Source organism: Phyllostomus hastatus, unplaced genomic scaffold (genome assembly GCF_019186645.2).
Source record: "Phyllostomus hastatus isolate PE091 unplaced genomic scaffold, TTU_PhHast_1.1 phas_scaffold_345, whole genome shotgun sequence".
NCBI lineage: Eukaryota > Metazoa > Chordata > Mammalia > Chiroptera > Phyllostomidae > Phyllostomus > Phyllostomus hastatus.
This window is the reverse complement of record NW_025334024.1, coordinates 6654174-6675949: the sequence shown is the minus strand read 5'-3', so window position 1 is coordinate 6675949 and position 21776 is coordinate 6654174. Positions and strand designations below refer to the sequence as shown.

Here is a 21776-nt window from a genome sequence, read left to right as displayed (position 1 = left end):
TATCAGGATTGCTAGTGGGAAAAAGATTATTCATATTTTCTCAGATCTTGGCATAGATGCATATTTACACAGTTGCTAAGGAGATTCAAAGCCGATGAATGTAGAGAAGGTTTTTCCAGGAGGGGGCAGGATGAACAGGACCTCTAATAAGCTTTGATCACCTTCCAGATGACAATGGCCTAAGCCCCGTTTGGGCTCCAACACAGGAGAAGGTGACATTCGAAATTTATGATCCAAACCTCGCGTTCCTGCGCTTTGTGGTGTACGAGGAAGATATGTTCAGCGATCCCAACTTTCTTGCTCATGCCACTTACCCTATTAAAGGAATCAAATCAGGTAAGCGGCTTCTAATTAAGATGTTCAGTTTGGGCTAGCATTGTTCTTTGGCCTATGCTGATGGCTTTAAAAAGAATAAAAAGCATCTTTCAGGAAATCACTGCAAAACCAGTTAGGTGGCTGGGACAGGTCATCTCGTGGTGCTTCCCTGAGCTGGCACAGGTGCAGCCTGTGGTTCAGCACAGGGACGGGGGAGTGATGTCCAGATGGGATGCTGGGCCCTTCAGAGTCAGATGTCTATGTGCAAAATTGGACTATTGGCTGATTTTCCACCTGGCACTGTGATTTGATTTCATTTGAAAGGTTAGAAGCCTGTTGCCTGTCCTCAGCCAGGGGCCTATGTCTGGTTGGAGCTCTCGCCTTCTCCCTGGATGGGAAGGAAAAGGCCCCCAGCCACTGGTGGGAGTTACAGTTGTAGGTTCACCTCTCCTGAGTCATCTGGGCGAGTGGCTGTAGCTTTCAGAGCTTCGCTCTTCTCTTCTATAAAAGTGGGACAGTTGTTTTTTCTTCCAGTTGCAGTTTTCTTCCAAAACACAAGCCAAGCTGGGTCATGTGACCAGCTCTTAAGAATCAGGAGACTGGGTCCCACCCCTCCAAGCCAGGGAGATGCTCGGGAGGGAGGAGGTACGGGAAGCAGCACCAGGAGCTTGGTGCTGCTTCCAGGATACAGTTTGTCTCATTCACTTACCTGCTGGATTTTATGTAGAGTGTTTGCCAAACAGACTCTCCCTCCACGTCGAATTCCCTTTCCCCTCCCTTCGTATTTGAGACATTAGAGCACAGATCCTTCTGGACTCCTCATGATGTCGCTGTTTCCCTGTTTTCTAAGCATTCTTTTTCAAGAGAAAACGGTCACTCTCGTTTTAGTGATTTATATAAAAACACAGTCTTTTTTCTTGATTGGAACCCTTGGGTCCTGTTTTCTGCCCCCCACCCAAACTTGGAACATATCAGACCTTCCCTAAATTTCTAGTGTTTTGAGATCATAAATCTGATCATTCCCACCGTGGGCACTTGCCCAGGGAGACATGCTGGGACCCCAGTTAGAAAATGCAGGTTCCTGAGTCCGTTTCTTGGTGGGACTCATGCAGCTCAGGCTGGGATCTAGGACCCTGTGTGTTTAGCCAGCCCCTTGGGTGGCATTTCGAGAGAACAGCTAGACTGAGTCTGCCCATCTTACCATCATGGAAACAAATCCCTAGATTAAGCTAGACTTTGAAAAATGTTTGAACTGCCTTTTAGCACTTGAGGAACACCCAGCTTCCTAACCGACTCTGATGAGAACAACAGGTACTCCTCTGTAAGTCCCAGAGGCTGGGTGTTTGGCAAGCCCTCCTGGTTAACCTGCCCACTACCTTGTAAACTACATTAGATCCAGCAATTTAGGTGCAGTTCTTAACTTTGTAAATTGGTTCTTTTTCTTTTCTAATCCTCACCTGAGGATGTGTTTATTGATTTTAGGGAGAGAGAGAGAAACATTGATAGGTTGCCTCTGGTACGGGGCCCAACAGGGGATCAAACCCACAACCTTTGGCTGTGTGGACAACACTCCAACCAACTGAACCACCCAGCCAGGGCTTGTAATTTGCCTCTTTTAAAATAAATAATGATTAGGACAGATTCCTTTTCATGGTAACTATATCAACCTATTCCTAACCCATGTCCACTTGAGGGATAAGGCACATGAGCAAGGCAGCCCCTCCCAGTGCCTTGGGGAAAGTTGATGAATCCTCCTTAACAGCCACCAAATTCTGTCAGTTCATCTAGAAAATGCTATGATTTAGCTTGGAGATTTAACAAACAAAGCACAAAGCTTCAAGGATGATGAAAACTGTGACCCTTCACCCAACTGTGAGATACTCAGTAAGGACCTTTTCTTTCCCAGCTTCTAGCAATGCCCGGCACGTCCATATTTATGGAGGGAATGAAATAAAATGAACAAGCCCTTTGTGCACAAGGCACTGGGGGCCTTCTGAACTCAAAAATAAACTTTGCCCATTGTCATTAGGGATATGCTTAAGCTTTTAAGCCAGCTGGAGCTCAGGAAGAAAAACATCATTTATTGTGTTAGGTGCCTTAAACTCTTTCTCTTCTAATCCTCACAGCAATCCTGTGAAAGAGGTTTTTATCATCTCTGCTTTTTAAATAGAAGCACTTTGGGGCCTAGAGATGTTAATTAACTTGCTCAAGGTCACACACCTGTAAGACCAGAGCTGGGTGCAGAGCCAGATGTCTTTCTTCCAACTTACGTCCTTCCTGTTCCCCAGGCCTCCTCTGCTCCTCTGGAGCCAAAACACTGCTCACTCTTCCAAAGACGTCTCTAGCTCTCTTGCCTCTGTGCCATGACTCAAACCAGCAAGAATAAAAACAGAATTAAACTGTTCTTGGTGAAACTGGCAAGCCCCTTTCAGTCCTACTTCCCAATATTCAGGAAGGGCCGCTGAGAACCATGAGACCTGGGCAAGGAGAGGAGGTATGTGGAGCTGGAGATGTTGGCAGATGTGACAGGGCCCCCTCTGGAGGCACACCCTGAGGGCAGCAGTACCACTCTGCTTGGAAGCATGTTAGCTGGAGGGCACAGGCTGCCTGGCAGGCTCCCCAGACACCAGGGGGTGCTCAGATCCCAGTACATTCTAATAGTCGATCCACACCTAGACTGGATTCTTCCCCCCACCCCACCCGCTGTCCACAGACCAGCCAGGAGCTCAGTCCCACCCCCGACCTCTAGGGTCAGAATCTGCACTGTAATCAGATCCACAGGTGGTTCATATCTGCAGCAAAGTTGGAGAAGCATGCAGCTAGACTGTAAGAATTCTGTGGATATCCGGGCAAAACCCACAAACCAACCAACAACAAAATTCCCATCACCTGTGTAAGGAGTAACTCCCTCAGAAAACTTCCCTATAGCAGTATTCAAGGAGATCAATGTCCCCAAAAACCCTCCAGGGAAAAGAGTAAGACCTGAGGGTTTTATACCCACTCACTGTCACTCAAGCATAAAATTAAAGGGCAGGTGTGTTCAAACATTCACAGTTCAGGGATCTGTCCATGAGTTCAAATTGAAGAAAACAAAGACAAATTTAGCCAACAGAAATGTTCAGTAAAAGGGTGGTAAGCATTGGACACTTAAAAAAATGTGCATTTCACTGTGTGTGCCAATTTGTTTATAGTGTTCTTTTTCTGATATAAAACACTGAGCTTTAGTTAATGAGATGCATGCTGACATATTCAGGGGAAAGTGTATGTACAAAGTCTTCATCTTACTTTGAAGTACACACATGTGATGGATTGATGGGTGGAGAAATGTGATAAAAACAAGTATAGTAAAAGGTTAATAGTGAGATCTAGGTAGTGATTGTACAAGTGCTTCATGTAATACTCTTTTAGCTTTGCTGTATAAATGTCAGAAAAATATAAACAAGCCTACCTTTGTGGGAGAATTATGGCTACAAAATGGAACACACATATTATAATACCATGTTGATTTAGAAATAATATGGTTTTAACAAGTTAGGGGACCAAGAGGGGAGAAGGTACAGGGTTGTGTAAGCATGCCAATTTCCTCATCTTAAGCAGTGAAAAGCAATTGATTCAATAGATATTAAAGGTTATAACTGATAGTGTAAAGGGTTCTCTAAGAGAAATAAGGCTAATTGGTGAAATAGTGGGAGTACCCTAATTTGAGTATTGTTTGTCCTGAGAATCTGTAGCTACAATGCAAAAAAAAACTTTCAAGTTGGAGAGGCGGGCCCAAGATGGCAGTGTAGGTGGATGCTGAGCTTGCCCAACCCTTCCAAGGATATATCAAATATGCACCTATATGCAGAGCCATTCCTCTTGAGAGACAACTGTGAGTCAATTGAAAAGCATCTATACAACAAGTAAGAGAAAGCGACCACATGGAGAAGGTTGGGGTACCACGACAGCTCTCTGGGAGCTGAGGAAACAACCCAGGACTGGAGGAACCACTGAGTGCCATTGCTTACATTTCCCCCTAATATGGACAGTGGGAAGGAGCTCCATCCAGGACCTCTGGCTGACCTGTAGGCCCCAGGTACCCCTCTTGGAGCTGGAGCCAGCAGAAAGAGGAAGGCACCGTAGCTGCTTATAAAGTATGTGTCCACCGGGAAGATTGATCCAGCGGATACAGCAGGGTTCTGCTTTGCACACTCACTAGGCTGCACACACAAGGAGCTTCCTTGCCTGGACAGAGTGTGGAACTAGTAAAACACTGAGGAATCCACATGCAGAACTGTCCCTTCCAGAGAAAGTGCAGAGATAGTGAGGTACTGCTGCCCATGCATGTGGGGCTGCCTCACCAGAAGAAAGTTGGGGAGCAAGCAAAACTGTGTAGTGCCCACCCACAGACTACCCCGCACAGAGTGAGGAGGGTGTTGCTATATGCAGGAAAGGTGCCCCACCTGGAGAAATTGCAGAGTTACTAGGGCACTGAGAAGCAGGCATGCAGAGCTACTCACCCAGACCCTACTCTAAGGGTGGACAATTAAAGCAATTAAGGCAACTGCTGTGCAGAAATGGAAGGGTGCAGCTGAGTTCAGAGGAGTAGCACTACCTTGAGAGGGAGCAGAACAAGCAAAGCGCAGTTGTGTGTGCACATGCAACTGGACGTTGAGATGCAGGCATGCAAAGCAGCCCCACCCAGACCTTGCTCTGATCCCAGACAGTTAAAGCAATGGGGCATGGTGAGAATGGACCTAGCAGCCTCGTCTACATCAGGTAGCCACACCCAGATTAAAATGCCAGGGAGGCACAGACACACCAGAATGCCCCATCTGGAACCCACTCCTTCAGGCCAGGCAACATACAAGGTACCTCACCTCCCTGCCCCGAGTACAACCAGACTGCCAAAACTATTCAATGCAGTCTACACAGATACTACTCTTTCAAGACTGGAAGGGATATCTATTCCATTCAACTCATGGGAACAAACATAGTAAGTCAAACAAAATGGGGAGACAGAAGAATATGCCAAAAATGGAGGAATAAGAAAAAAACTCCAGAGAAAAACCCAATGAAACAGATAAGTAATTTGCTTGATAAAGAATTAAAAGAAATGGTCATTAGGAAGCTCAACAAACTTGAGAGTACAATAGAGGAACTTAGCACCTCAACAAAGAGATAGAACATGTAATAAAGAGCCAATCAGAGATGAAGAATACAGTAATTTAAATGAAGACTATATTGGAAGGAGTCGACAGCAGATTGAGTAATACAGAAGAATGGATTAGCTATCTGGAAGACAATAGTGGAACTCATCCAATTAGAACAGCAAAATGAAAAAGAAAATGAGGCTAGTAAGAGATCTCTGAGATAACATCAAGCACCCTAATGTTTGCATTAGGAATTCCATAAAATGAGGAGAGAGAGAAAGGAGCAGAAAGAGCATTTGAAGAAATAATGCCTGAAAACTATCCTAACCTGGGGAAAGAAAGACATCCAGGTCCAGGAAGAACAGAGTTCCAAATAAGATGAACCTAAAGAAACCTACACTACATCAAGACATATTGTAATTCAAAAGGCAAAAGTTAAGGATAAATAGGCAGCCTTAAAGGCAGCAAGAATGAAACACGAAATCACATACAAGGAAAACCCCATAAGGTTATCAGCTAATTTTGCAGAAGCAACTTTACAGGCCATAAGGTAATGGAGGAGATATTTAAAGTGCTCAAAGAAAGGAATCTATCTAACCACTATGCTGTGCATCTGAAATTAATACAGAATACCATTTAATGTAAACTGCAATTGAAAAATAAAAGAAACTTTAAAAAAAAAGAGGAATCTACAAACTATGATACTATATCCAACAAGGCTGTCACTTGAGATAAAGATATTCCCAGACAAGCAAAAGCTGAAGAAATTCACACCCAGTAAACTGACCTTACAAGAAATGTTAAAGGGTCTTCTTTATGCAGAAAAGGGTATAACCAGAAATAATACAGGAAAGAAAAAATTTATCACCAGTAAAGGCAAATATACAATAATCACAGTGAATCAACCACTTAAAAAGCCAACATGAAGGTTAAAAGATAGTAGTAGCAAAATTAACTATCACTACAAAAAGTAATCAGGGATATAAAACATGACATCAAAAACAGATTGGGGGAGTAAAACTATAGTGCTTTCGGAATATGATCGAACCTAAATGCTTCTCTCTCTCTCTACATATATATGAATTTCATGGTAATCATACCCAAAACATACAAAAACACCTAATACATAGAAATAAAGATATAAAGATGGGGGGCTGCTAAAACAAGGAGACAAAGAACACAGTCCAAATGAAAGAATAGCTCAAAAGTCCAGAAAAAAGCTAAATGAAATGGTGATAAGCAATCTATCAGATGCAGAGTTCAAAACTCTGATTATAAGGATGCTCAAGGAACTTAGTGAGGACCTCAACATAAAATAGACCCAGTCAGAATTGAAAGATACCCTAATTGAAATGAACAACTTACAGAGAAACAACAGTAGAGTGGATGAAGCCATGATTCAAATCAATGATATGGAACATAAGGAAGCAAAAAACAACCAATCAGACCAACAAGAAAAAAATCCCCCCCCCATAAACCCCCCCAAAAAAGGATAGTGTAAGTGGCCTCTGGGACTACTTCAAGTATTCCAACATTAGCTTTATAGTGGTGCCAGAAAGAGGAAGAAATTGGAAATCTATTTGAAAAAATAAAGATTTCCCTAATTTCATAAAGAAAATAGACATGCAAGTCCAGCAAGCACAGAGAGACCCAAACAAAACGGACACAAAGAGGCCCATTCCAAGACACATCATAATTAAAATGCCAAAGGTTAAAGAAAGGTGAGGAGTGGTCCGGGAGAATGGGCAAAGAGATGAGGGGATTAAGAAATACAAATAGGTAGGTACAGGATAGCCTTGGGGATGTAAAGTACAGTATAGGAAATGGAGTATCCAAAGAACTTATTCACATGACCCATAGACATGAACAATAGTGGGGGTATTGTCTGAGGGAATGGGGGGTGCTGAGTGGAGGGGGCAAAGGGGGAAAAATCAGGACTACTGTAACAGCATAATCAATAAAATATAATTTAAAAAACACAAAAGATGAAGAGAAAGCAATCCAATTAAACCACTGAAGAAAACCAACAAATTAAAAGGGACGAGATCAAGAGAAGAAGAAAGGAGCAGTGAGGAACCAGAAAAACAACCAAAATACAATTAACAAAATGTCAATAAGCACATTCCTATCAATAATTACTCAGTGTAAATGGACTGAATGCTCCAATCAAGACATAAGGTGACAGAATGGATACACATGACCCATCTATGACCCATCTATACACTGCTTATAAGAGACTCACATTGGATTGGAAAAACACACAGACTGAAAGTGAAGGGTTGGAAATATATATTCCATGCACATAGAAACAGAAAGCTGGGGTAGCAATACTCATATCAGACAAAACAGACTGCAAAACAAAGACTGTAAAAAGAGACAGAGGGGCATTACATAATTTTAAAGGGGTCCATCCAAGAAGAGGATGTAATTGTAAATACCTACACACCTAATGCAGAAGCACTTAAATGTCAATGGACATAAAGGCAGAAATTAATAGCAATATTATAGTAGCTGGGGACTTTAATACTACACAAACAGTGGATAGGTTTTTTATGGATAGAAAATTAATATAGAAATAATGGCCTTAATTTCCACATAAGACCAGTTTGATTTGATAGGCCTTAATTTCCACATAAGACCAGTTTGATTTGATAGACATAGAACATTTCATCCAAAAACTGTAGATTACACATTTTTCTCAAGTGCACATGGAACATTTTCACATACAACTCCACAAAACAAGCCTCAATAAATTGAAGATTGAAATTATATACAGCATATTTTCTGACTACTATGGCATGAAACTAGAAATTAAAATCAACTACAGGAAGAAAAGTGGAAAAATTACAAAGACATGGAGATTAAACAACGTACTTCTAAACAACCAATAAGTCAAAGAGGAAGTCAGACAGGAAATCAAACACTCCTTGAGACAAATGAAAATGAAAATACAACCTTAAAATATGAATGGGATGCAGCAAAAGCAGTTATAAGAGGAATGTTTATAGCTATATAAGTCTACCTCAACAAGGAGGAAAAATCCTAAATTTGCACCTAATGAAACTAGAAAAAGGAACAAATGAAAACCCTAAGTAAGTGGAAGGAAGGAAATAATAAAGATTGAAGTGGAAATAAGTGAAATAGAAAATAGAAAAGCAATAGAAAAGATTAGTGAAACTAAAAGCTGGTTCTTTGAAAGGATAAGTACTCATCAAGCAAGAAAGAGAACACAAATAAAATCAGAAATGAAAGATTACAATAAACCCAATAGAAATATAAATACTCTGAACAATTATATACCATCAAATTGGACAATCTAGAAGTAATGGATAAATTTTCTAGAAACATACAACCTTTCAAGACTAAACCAGGAGGAAAGAGAATCTGAACAGACCAATTATGAGCACTGATATTGAAACAATATAAAAAAATTCCCAACAAACAAAAGCCCAGGATAAGATGGCTCCTCAGGTAAATTCTACCAAACATTTCAAGAAGAATTAGTACCTATCCTTCTCAAACTGTTCCAAAAAAAGAGGAAGGAGCACTTCAAATTCATTCTACAAAGCCAGCATAATCCTAATACCAAAACCAGAGAGACACCACATAAAAGGAGAATTACAGGCCAATATCCCTGATGACCACAGTTGCTAAAATTCTCAACAAAATACTAGCGAACCATATTCAGTGGTACATTAAAAGGACTATACACCATGATCAAGTGGGATTTGTACCAGGGTTGCAAGGGTGGTTCAACATCCCCCAAAACAAGTACTGTGGTTCATTACATTCAACAAAACCAAGGATAAAATTCATAACGATTTCAGTAGAAGCTGAAAAAAAATTTAACATCCATTAATGATAAAAAAACTCTTAACCAAGTGGTTTTAGATGGAACTCATGTTAGCTTGATAAAGGCTACATATGACAAGCCACAGCTAACATCATACTCAATGGTGAAAACACGGAAGTTGTTCCTCTAAGAGCAGGAACGAGACAAGGATGCCCACTTTCACCACTATTATTCAATATGGTATTAGAAGTCCTAGACATAGCAGTCAGACAAAGAAATAAAGGCACCCATATTGGGGAAAAAAAGTAAAACTGTCACTATTTGCAGATGACACAGTATTATATATAGAAAACCATACAGAATTCACCAAGAATTAATATAAATAATGAAAGAATTCAATATAGTAGCAGGATAAAAATTAATATACAGAAATCTGTCACATTTCTGTACATGAATAATGAACAATCAGAAGGAGAAACAGAGAAAACAATTCCTGTCCTGGCCAAGTAGCTCAGTTGATTGGAGTGCCACTCCATATACCAAAAGGTTGTGGGTTCGGTCCCCAGTCAGGGCTGAGGTTGTGGGTTTGATCCCTGGTCAGGGCATGTACAAGAGGCAACAAATAGATATTTCTCACATCCATGTTACTCTTTCTCTTCCTCTCTCAAATCAATAAACATATCCTTGGATGAGGATTTTAAAAATTTCATTTACAATTGCGTCAAAAAGAATAAAATACTTAGGAATAAATTTAACCAAGGAAGGGAAAGACCTGTATTGTGAGAACTATAAGACACTGAAGAATGTGAAAAGGACCCAAGTAAATGGAAGAATATGCCATGCTCATTAAAAGGACCGTGCTACCCAAAGCAATCTATAGATCCAATGCAATTCCTATGAACATACCAATGACATTCTTCTCAGAACTAGAATAATTCTAAAACTTATAGCTAAAGCAATCTTGAGAAAGAAGAACAAAGTTGGAAATATCACACTCCCTGATTTAAAACTATATTACAAAGCTATAATAATTAAAACAGTATGGCACTGGCACAAAAACAGACACATAGATCAATGGAGCAGAATATCCCAGAAATAAACCCTTGCTTATATGGTTAACTAATGTATGACAAAGGCAGTAAGAATATACAATGGAGTAATGACAGTCTCTTTAACAAGTAGTGGTATAAAAATGGACAAAAACATGCAAAAAATAAAATGGGACCACTCTTACACCATATACAAAAAATAAATTCAAAATGGATTAAAGACTTAAATGTAAGGCCTGAAACCATAAACCTCCTAGAAGAAAACATAGGCAGTAAACTATTTGACATCAGTCTGAATAATATCTTTTTGGACATATCCCCTCATGCAAGGGAAACAAAAACAAATGGGACTTCATCAAACTAAAAAGCTTCTGCACAAGGAAGGAAACCAACCAACAAAACAAAAGACAACCTACTGAATGAGAGAATATAATTGCAAATGATATATCTGATGAGGGGTTGATATCCAAAAGATACAAGAAACTCATACAACTCAGTAACAAAAAATAATAAACAATCCAACAAACAAGTGCTGGTGAGGATGTGGAGAAAAGGGAACCCTAGTGCCCTGTTGGTGGGAATGCAGACTGGTGCAGCCACTGTGCAAAACAGTATGGAATTTCCTCAGAAAACTAAAAATGGAACTTCCCTTTGACCCAGCAATTCCACTGCTGGGATTCTACCCTAAGAACCCTGAAACACCAATCCAAAAGAAGCTATGCACCCCAATGTTCACAGCAGCACAATTTACAATAGCCAAGTGATGGAAGCAATCTAAGTACCCATCAGCACGAGTGGATCAAAAAACTACAGTACATTTACACAGTGGAATTCTATGCAGCAGAGAGAAAGAAGGAACTCCTACCCTTTGCAACAGCATGGATGGAACTGGAAAGCATTATGCTAAGTGAAATAAGCCAGGTGGTGAGGGACAAATACCATCTGATCTCACCTTTAACTGGAACATAATCAACAAAAGAAAAAAGCAAACAAAATATAAACAGAGTCATTGAAATTAAGAACAATCTAACAATAGCTAGAGGGGACAGGGGAGGAGACAGTGAGAAGAAGGGTTTTCAGGAATTACTATAAAGGACACATGGACAAAACCAAGGGGCAGGGTGGAAGCAAGGGAGGGAGGTGGGTTTGGAGGGAGTGGGGGGAGGGGTGGGGAGAATATATGGACAACTGTAATTGAACAATAAAGTATTCAATTAAAAAAATAAAAAAAATTATACCAAAAAAAAGTCTGATCAAAAGATGGGAAGAGGACATGAAAAGACATTTCTCCGAAGAAGACATACAGATGGCTAACAGACATGGAAAGGTGCTCAACGTCCCTAATAATCAGGGAAATGCAAATCAAAACTGCAATGAAATACCACCTCACACCAGTCAGGATGGCTGTTATCAAAAAAGTCAACAAATAACATGTTGGCGAGGATGTGGAGAAAAGGGAACCCTTGTGCACTGTGGATGGGATAGCAAGTTGGTAAGGTCCGTGTGGAAAAACAGTATGAAGATACCAATGATTTATATTTTGTTTTCTTTTGTTGATCATGTTCCAGTTAAAGGTGAGATTATATGGTAGTTGTCCCTTACCACCTGGCTTATTTCACACAGCATAATGCTCTCCAGTTCCATTCATGCTGTCACAAAGGGTCTAAGTTCCTTCTTTCTCTCTGCCGTGTAGAATTCCATTGTATAAATGTATCACAGCTTTTTGATCCACTTCTTGGTATTTTTATGAAGAAAACAAAAACACTAATTTGAAAAGATATATGCACCCCTATATTTATTGCAGCATTATTTATGATAGCCAAGATGTGGAAGCAATGTAAGTGTCCAACAAATAGAGCAGGTATGATACATACATATACACACAATGGAATATTATGCAGCAATAAAAAGGAATGAAATCTTGCCATTTGCAACAACATGGAATGATTTTGAGGGTATTATGCTAAGTGAAATAAGTCAGAGAAAGACAGGTACCATGTGGTTTCACTTATATGTGGAATCTAAAAAAATAACAAAACAAAACCAGAATCATAGAAACAGATGAAAGGGGTTACAGGAAGGGGAGGATGATGGGGGAATGGGTGAAAAAGGTAAAGAGGAATAGTTAATAATATCATGATAAGTTTGCACAGTACCAGATAGTTACTAGAATGAGTGGGACGATCACATTGTAAGGTATAAAAATGTCCAGTCACTATATTGTACACCTGACACTAATATAACTAAGTAGAATATTGCACATTTACTTAAATTTAAAAGTTTAATTAAAAAAACAATTTTCAGATCAACCTAGGGCCATGTAGTGAATCCCCAAGGTACAGGCTTAAAATGAAAAATGTAAGGTTCAGAATTGCTTAAGTCAGAGTACTATCCTTTGCGATGTTAAAGGAAACTGAAATGCATAGGCTATTTTGAGATAATACTATTCACTGTGGTTCCTTGTGGAATAAGGAATTACGAGTGAATGGGAGTGAGGCTTCCATTTTTACTCTGTATTTTAAAAAATTTACTGATTTGAGAGAGAGGGGAAAGGGGGAGAGGGAGGGGAGAGAGAGGGAAATATTGAGTTGTTCCATCTATTTATGCGTTCATTGGTGTATCGGAACAACACTAACCAACCGAGCTGCCCGGCCAGGGCCTTCACCGTGTGTTCTTTTCCACCGCTTCACTAAAACAGGGGAACAAACCAGACTGAGATATGTTGCCTTAACATTACTTAATGGGTGGTGGTGTCAGGGGAATTCAGCTCTATTTCAGCGCTCCTCTAACTTAACATTTAAGTAAATAGGGAATGGCTTTCAGAGGAGGATGATCAATAGGGCTCTGAACTGCCAAGGGGCAGAAAGATTTCTTCCCATTGGAAATCTTTAAAGACACTCCCCCCATCCTTGGCCTATGCTTTTTTGTAAAGGGCTAAGTGGAGAAAATGGATGCGAGGATTCATTACTCCTTTGAATCTTTGGCCTCTGGTGTATTTAAAGAATTGAACCACAGCTGCAGTCACTCTAAATTCAGTGTGTAATGTTCTGTGGGTTTTCATTTCTTCTGAGTGAATCATTTTCATTTCTAGCTGGCAGATATTTTTAACTCCCCTTTTCTGTACGGACCTGTCAGTCAAGCCTGCATTCTGGAGCCCCTCTCCATAACCATCAAGATGGGACCTCTGGCTTCCCGAAAGTCAGCCCCACTATGGGGCACTGACCTCTCTGCTCCTTGGACTAAGCATGTGATCCCTGGGTACCCCCAAAAAAGCTATGGTCAGGGAGACGTGCCATTAATTACCTGCCTTTGCATTGTTTTTCCTTTCTGCTACAGGATTTAGATCTGTTCCTCTGAAGAATGGGTACAGCGAAGACATTGAGCTGGCTTCCCTCCTGGTTTTCTGTGAGATGCGGCCAGTCCTGGTGAGTGGAGAAGCCCCTCGGGGTTCCCTGAGCTACATCTGCTGGTGGGTAGACATGGGTGATGAGTATGCTTGGCTGCTGGGCTTAAACCCATCGAGAGTTTTCTAGCCAAACATATTACATCATTAAAAAAGAATTCCTCTCAGCGACAGATCTCCTCTACGGTTTTTTCTCCCAGTGTCTATCCTTCTTGGAGAGTGCCATATGATTCTATGAGTAGGCTATGTAGTTGGAAAGGTGAGGCTCTTTGGAAGTTCCCCATAGCTTCATTTCAGGAAAGCCAGGCAAAGGCAATGCTCTTCTAGATACATTCACTCTTCCTGCATGTTTCTCTGCCTGTTGGTCTTGGGTAATCCCTTAAAAAGCCTGAGGGCATCCAATAAGGCCTTGTCATGGGGAAGGATGTTCATAGACCACAGCTTCCCCTACTGGGCGGCACTCCTCTTGTGGTTCTCCCTGCCATTGGAGAAGCCTGCCTTTTTGGTCCTTTCCTTTTGTCAAGGCCTTGAAGACATTTAACCCCTGTTTTAATTGACCAGTTAGGGAGACTAGAAGAAAGGGCTTGGCCTCCTTGAACTTTTCGAGACTGAGATAACTTGCTGAGAACGTAGCACCAAGCTGTAGGTATAGCTCAGGTCTTGGGTTTGATGGAATATTTACTGTGATTCTGGAGGTTCAGAATCTTCTTGATGGCCTTGCCCACAGAATGAAACCCACTTGGTGTGTGTTTTTGCAAGGCCTCATGTGTGGCCAGTACGATCTCCCAAAATCTTTCCATTCCCTTGCCACAAAACCCAGCATGGGCTGGGGGATTTCTCTGGTCAGTTCAGCTCTCGTGGTATAACCTAGCGAGACCATGGTTCCAGACCCCAGCAGGCTGATGTGGCCTGGGTCACTGCCCTCGATATGCATCTTGTTTTCTCAGTCTGGTTGTTCTCTGGGTAGAGAAGTCACAGCCTGTCCTATTGTTCTTTTGGCTGTAAGAACTACACAGTGATTTGGAAGTTGCCTATTTGGGAACTTCCAGAACCTAGTTGAGAAGTACCAAATGTGGAGGGAGGGTGGCAGGGGTGGGATTTCTCTTAACAGCTATAGTCTGTGCAGTAAAAATTCATGAACTCAATTCAGAGGAGTGAACATTAGCCTTTTCTGCATAGCTGCTTCCCTTGCATTCGGTTCTTGCAACCACGATAGTTTTACACCCCAAAGCATTTTAGAAGCACTGGAATGGAAGAGCATGCAAAAATAAGACAGAAAGCAGTAAAAACAGGTAGAGACTTAAAAGGCACACTAGTTGGGGGCCCTAGACCCTCACTGGTAGCCAAGGCATCAGTTTTTGTTGGTAAAAAGTAAGCTTATGATGATGAAATTTCGTTGCAAAAGGATAAGGAGATAGATGACAGAAGGCTTTTCCATTTTGGAATAATTTTTAAATGGTAGTGCTTTGGGCGCTGTCAAAAATAAATGCAGCATTTATGTAAAAATTATAGTTTTCACTTGAACCTTGAATTACAGATCAAAAAATCACATTTTGTGATTTTTGCAGTGATAGAAATACCTGGTCATTAAAGTTTATATCAATTTCTCCCTTTGCCAGGCGACTGAGTCAGCCAGTGTGTCCTTATCGAGAATAAGCAAGTCTTCCACTTCTACTCTTTTAGACTAAATGATGCATTTGTCAACTTATCATGAATAAAACTATCTGAAGTCTTTAAAAAGTCCATTAAAAGACTTAAGTCAATGTATATTATTTTGTATAAAGAGTTTTACACTGCACACAGCACAGATTGTGTGGAAAACATAGTCTTATAATTTGGGGGAAGAGATGAGTAGATAAAGCTAGCATTTGGCCTGTTTGCTTCCTTCATTTCCAGGCCAATGCATTTTTATGGAAATATAATAGTGGTAATAATGCAAATGTCTGCATACATGTGTAATTTTTTCTTTTTGCACTACTGACATTTGGGGCCAGACCATAGCTTGGGGCGGGAGTGGCCCAATGCAGTGTAAGATGTTTAGCAGCATCCCTGACCTCAACCTACTAAATGCCAGTAGCAACCCCACCCTCCTGCCCCTTGTATAACAGCCAAAACTATCTCCAAATACTGTCACATGTCCCCTGGGTGGTAAAAAAAAAAAATCATCCCCAGTCAACAACCACTGCTTTAAAGCAAGTTTATAAGCACTTTTCATGCTGTTACCTAATCTTCATTAGCACTGAATGATTGACAGATTTTTTCTATCAAGCTGATCGACCATAGATTAAACATCCTCCTATGTTGGGCATTTAGATGGAATCCACTTATAAAGCTCTCAATGATCATCTTCATGTGGTTACTCTTTTCCTCCTATAATTCAGAATGAATTCCTTAGCATCGATTCCCAGATATGGAGTTAGTGGGATCAGTTCATTGAGCAGGATGGCAAGAGGGTAAAACCTGGGCCTTCAGCAAAAGCCTGGAGTTAAGTAAGTTTGCAGACCCTTGACTCAGACCAGCTTACTTCTTCCTGGCCCCCTGACAGAGCTGGGATTCTGTTGCCTGGGGAAAGGAAACCAACACCGCCTCTCCGTGTACATAAAACCCTTTTGCAGACATTTCACCAAAAAAACAAGCAATAGAAGTGGTTTCCGATGGCGGCCGGACGGCATTTGTCTAGGCACTGCTGTGCAAAGCTGCTGGGAGCAACTTGGAAACAGCATAAATAATGTAAATAATTAGGTGCCGCTGGCAGCAGACAAAGTTACCATGTTTAAAAGAAAATGTGTTTACCCAGACTTGGGCGGGGGAAGCCCCATGCTGTTGGGGATGCCAGAAGAGTGTGGCAGAGGAGCAGAGGCGTGGTGTGGGTTCCAGATGCCACGCTGTTTCTCTGTGAAGGAATTTGGAAGAGAAGTTGTCTGAGTATGTGTCAATTCCGTTTCAGCTGCTGGTTTTCGAGCTTTTATTTAATTCCACATTTGTCCCCTGGTTCTAAGCCACAGGTGCCACTGGCGTTTCTGCCCCACACGGTTTCTGGGAAGCCAAGCTGGGCTGTGTGCTGTAGACCCGGGCTTTCTCGTGCCCAAGGTCAAACTTTGTTTTATCACCGTATCCTTGTGATGTCAGGGGAAGGCTGGTAAACAGCTTCACAAGAGATTTGTCTGAGCAGCTGATTGATCCAGTGAGGGCTGAGATGGAGTTTACTCATAAAACATTTGCTGAGATAGAGCTTAAAGCCCCAGAAAACTGTCAATAAGCACTTTAAGCCCCTTCTGAAGAAACCATTTATTTACATGTCACAATTACTTTATCAATTCTCAGTCCTTTACTCAGGTGTGTGTGTGGTTTACAAAGAGTATTTTCAGTACCATTTTATTACCTCCTCTATTTAATTTGAAGCAGGAAACGAAAAGAAGGAGGGATTTGAAAAAAATTCCCACAACCAACCTGTATATAACCACTGTTAGCACGTTGGTATATTTCCTTTGCCTGATAATTCTTTTGCATATATTTTCATGGTTAGAGTCATCTAATGCATATGAATGTGTGCCCTTTACCACTTCACAGATGACTCTACGTATTTTTCTATGTTATTACATGATTTTCCAAGCCATTAATGCCTGTTTCATTAGGTGTGGGTCATTAATTCACTTGGCCATTCTCTCACTGATGGACAGTTAGGTTGTTTGTAGTTTGTTACTTTATAAATAATGAAAGTCTTTATATAACACTTTTTGATTAAAAAATTATTTCCTAAGGCTAGATATTTAGTAATGGAATAATAGATCAAAGAGAGAAAAATAAAAGACCATATATTTGGGGTATATGTTGAATTGTTCTCCGAAAGTAAATAGTTTCTTTTAAGTTGATGTATTACATCCAGTCTTGCCATTAATTGAAAAGGGCCTTCACTCAACTGATCTAAACTTGGGAGCTTCAGAAAAACGGGACGGGAGAAAGTATGGAAACTTGAATATTCCTTCCTAATCCTCATCAGTGGGCACCCTGGCAGTAGCTGGAGGGTGTGTTTGAGAAAACTGGCTGCCCTGGGATCTTTGAGTACTGCTCCCTGGGTGAATGGTACTTAGCTTTGCACTGGGTGGGAGCTAGGATGCAGGGGCTGGAGTAGCCTAGGGGAAAGGCCGGGTGCTGTGTTTCCCGGTGAGTGCTCAGCCACAAGACGCATGTGAATCCCTTTGCAGAAAGACTCCAGCGCACATTCCAGAGTAGTGGAGGACCAGGATGGGGAGGTGCAGTCTGGAGCTGAGCTGGTCCTGGTTTTTGAGGTTAGGGAAGATTTCCTTACAGTTGGGGAAACCTAACTGTTCAGAGAAAGATCTTTGTACATAAATAGCTACATTTGCCAGTTTGCCCGATGTCAGAAACTGCTGTGCCAGCCATGAAGACCCGACGACTTGATACGACTCCCGAAAGACAAAACCACGAGGACACGGTGAGAAAAAGAACTGGCGCAGGGGAATGAAAGGAAGACAGACCCAGGTGGACATGGTACAGGTGGAGTTGAAGTAGAGCTGTTGGAAGCGGCCAGTGAGAACCCTGACTCATCAGTCACAAAAGCTTTCACAGATATCCAGGTAGAGCATTGGAAAAGACTGTGGAATTTTAAACAAAAAAAAACCCATTTCTTGAATTAAAAAAAATCAGCATATGAACACAGGCCCTCACATTAGTGACCTAAAAAATAACATGAAAGAAATGTCTCATAATCAAGAGAGGAACCACCATGAGATAGAAGTCATAAGGAAAAAGATAAGCTCAGGGGACAGATGCAAGTGACCTGACAGGCAAGCACGTTCCAAGGACAAAGTGGAACAGAGGGGTCAGGAGCCATTACTGAAGCAGTTAACAGAGGGGCTCTGTCCGATTAGGTGCTTGGGAGGCTCACTTGCCTCCTGAAGAATTGAATAGAAAACACACCCACCCCTACTTGCATTTCAGTAAAAGTTTTGAAGTCTATGGATAAATAATAAAAGCTGAACTTCCCAACACACCAAGTCATCTACTGAGAAAATCAACTAAATCTAATACTGGATTTGTCCACCTCACATTGGAAACTAGACTTAAAACACATGCACTAAGCATTCATCTTAAACATTTTAGAAATACTCAAACTAAATGGAGTTGGAAGGTCAACTGGATGAAACACAAAACAAAGACGATAGAAGAGAAAACAAATGCTGATTCATTGAAAAGACCAATTACATAAACTCTTTTCCTGCTTAATGAAGGAACAAGGTAAGAGCAAAAACATGCATGGGTAAATATGGAGAAGAGGACTGAATCTCCAAATAATGAGAAGATATAAATAAATTTGAAATATGAGGGCAAATGTGTGACTGCCTTGAAGAATGTAAATGGGCTAAAGTTGTTTCAAGAAGCAGTGCAAAACTTACGAAATCCTTAGGAAACACTTGAAGGGTCATAAAACACCTATGAGATAAAACAGGTATCAGATTTAGATGGTTTTAGAGCTGCGTTCTACCTGGATATAAAGAACATAATTCCAAGTTTAATGCATTGACATCAATAGAAAAATGGAAATGTTCCAATTAATGCCTTGAGAGCTATATAACTTTCATATAAAAATTGGAGAAAGATAGTATGCCATGTCTCCTCCCCCGTGTACTGCATTCATAAATGGCATCATGGATTGATGTCATTTATGAGTACAGATATTAAAATTCCAAAAAAAATTAGCAAGTCATTTCCAGCTATTTACTAGAAGAACAGTATATTTCGACCAAGTAGTTTATTGTGATAATGCAAGGATGGTTTAACATGGCACGATTAGCAACACATTTAGTGAGAAGAAGCATAAACTACTGGATGTCACAAATGCATCAAGTTAAATGAAATAATCAGTATAATTGTGGTGAGGAGGTAAAACTCTCTATTCACAAATTATGCTTGTATATTTACAAAAACAGAGGCTGTAATTTTAAGGAGGCTGATTTTTGTTATTTATTAAGTCTAACCTCTTTATTCTAGAAAATACAAGGTGGGAAGCAGGGACAGATGAGAAATCTCATTCATGATATTAACAAAAATTATAGCAACACATTAAGAGAAATTTAAATAAGAAAGGCAAGGGCTTATAAAGCAACACCCAAACAAGTAGAAATATATATCAACCCTTCCAAAATTAATGTTTGATTGAAGTCAGGTATTGCATAAATACACTTTTAAAAATTTGGGGAGAGGCATACAGATAGGTAGATACAGAAATAAATGCATTTTACTGTGTTACTGTGCAGACACACACACACACACTCTCTCTCTCTCTCTCACTCTCTCTCTCGCTCGCTCTCTCTCTCTCTCTCGCTCTCTGGCTCTGTCTGCTGAGAGCGCCCAGAGCCAGTGACACCCCAGTAGCAGTGAGCACACCTAAGCACCCTGGTTTCGCTTTCTAAATATCATTCTCCAATAAAGGTAACCAGAGCTCTTTAAACAAGTGGTTGATTCCGGAGGTGAGACAGATGAAATGTAAAATGAGCCTGGACTGTCTGGCAGTTCCAGTAAGTAGAGAAGGGCTGAGAAAAGGATGGGGGACATGTCATCGGGTATAGGAACCACCCCAAAAGGGCTCCTCCCAGTGGCCAAAGTTGGAACAATTTGAGCAACAAAGTAATGATATTGGATTATAATATATAGAATAAAACTATTCACTCCTGGACATGTGAATATTTAATAATTTAATGAGAGAGAAGAGAGAGGTCATTCTTATAGAAGAATTCCAATTAAATGTGAAACGAATGTGAGAACTAGAAAATTGCTGTTGGAACCCCAGCAAGTAATTGCCACAGGTAAGATCTGTCAATGGATGCTAAAGTGAGCGAAGGTCTGAGGAGACACAGGATATTTGTATAGTCTTCCTTCAAGAAAGTTATTAATTGGAAAGAGCAAAACAGCAGCTCGATACTGGATGAACCCAGCACACACCGTCTTAACCAAATGACCAGTGTTACCACCAATGAGAAGACACCTCCTGAGAGGGGTACGTCACTTGTTGGGATGGTGTACAAAATGACCCACCAGCACTCTTCAAAAGTGGCAAGGTCACAAAAGATGAGACTGAGAAAATGCCGTAGGTTGGAGGACTCCAAGGAGACCCAGGAACTAAATGCAATGTGGGATGCTGGACTGGATATTGGAACAGAAAAGGGACATTGGTGGAAAACCAAATAAAATCTATAGTTAACAGTATTGTGCCAGTGGCAATTTCTTGGTTTTGATGATTGTACTCTGATTGTACAGGATGTTAGCCCTGGGGAATCTTGGGTGTAGAGGGTATATGAGAGCTTATTATTCTATTGCAACTTTTATGTAAGTTTTAAAATTTCATCATAAAATAATTAAATGAATAAAGCATCGGGGAAGGGAGGAGGAGAGACAAAAACTGAAAAAGCTAAAGGCAGAGAACTCCATGAAGATTTTGTCACGGGCCAGGTGCAATTTATTACCAATGATGTTCTGTAAGAATTCAAGGGTCTTAAATGAAAAAATATCTATACACACCCATTTAAAATAAGGGGTTACAGGAAATACAATGGGAAAGACTCTAAAATCACAATATAAACAAACTGATAGAACCCAAAATAGACATATCTCCATGGGGAAAGATAAGAGCATGTGGGGAAAAGAGCCAAATCTTTCTCTGAAGATAATACCTAAAAACTGGGAAAAAACAAACAAACCCAAGAGCATGCAGTATAAGCATTTTTTAAGAATTGTCAGTAATCAAAGAAACAACATTTGATTTGGGGGAGCAGGGGTCATGAGGGGTGGGGGATGGTGAACAAGGAGACAGCTGGTTTGGGGGAACAATCCCTATAGTACTTCTCGACTCTTTCAACTCTGTGCACACATAAGTAATACAAGCTGAAATTGAACTTGAGGATATAAGTGGGAGTCAATGATACACTGACAAGGAGCATGAGTTATTCACGGACCTTTGCTGTGAAGGTGAGAAGAGAGATGGGTCAGTTGGTGGAGGGGGATGTGGGGTGAGGGGAGAGCATTTTAAGGTGTGTTTGCATGCTGCTGGAGGAGATGAGTTCATA

The 21776-nt window shown here is 40.7% G+C and overlaps 1 protein-coding gene across 1 annotated transcript in view; it reads left to right on the top strand.

Annotated features, from left to right (window-relative positions):
• The window catches only part of PLCG2 (phospholipase C gamma 2), a 147942-nt gene that overhangs the window by 115011 nt on the left and 11155 nt on the right, over positions 1-21776 (top strand). The window contains exons 30-31 of the mRNA XM_045818416.1: positions 169-336; positions 13626-13714. Of these exons, the coding sequence (XP_045674372.1) occupies positions 169-336; positions 13626-13714 (257 nt within the window). The remainder of the gene's footprint in view (positions 1-168; positions 337-13625; positions 13715-21776) is intronic.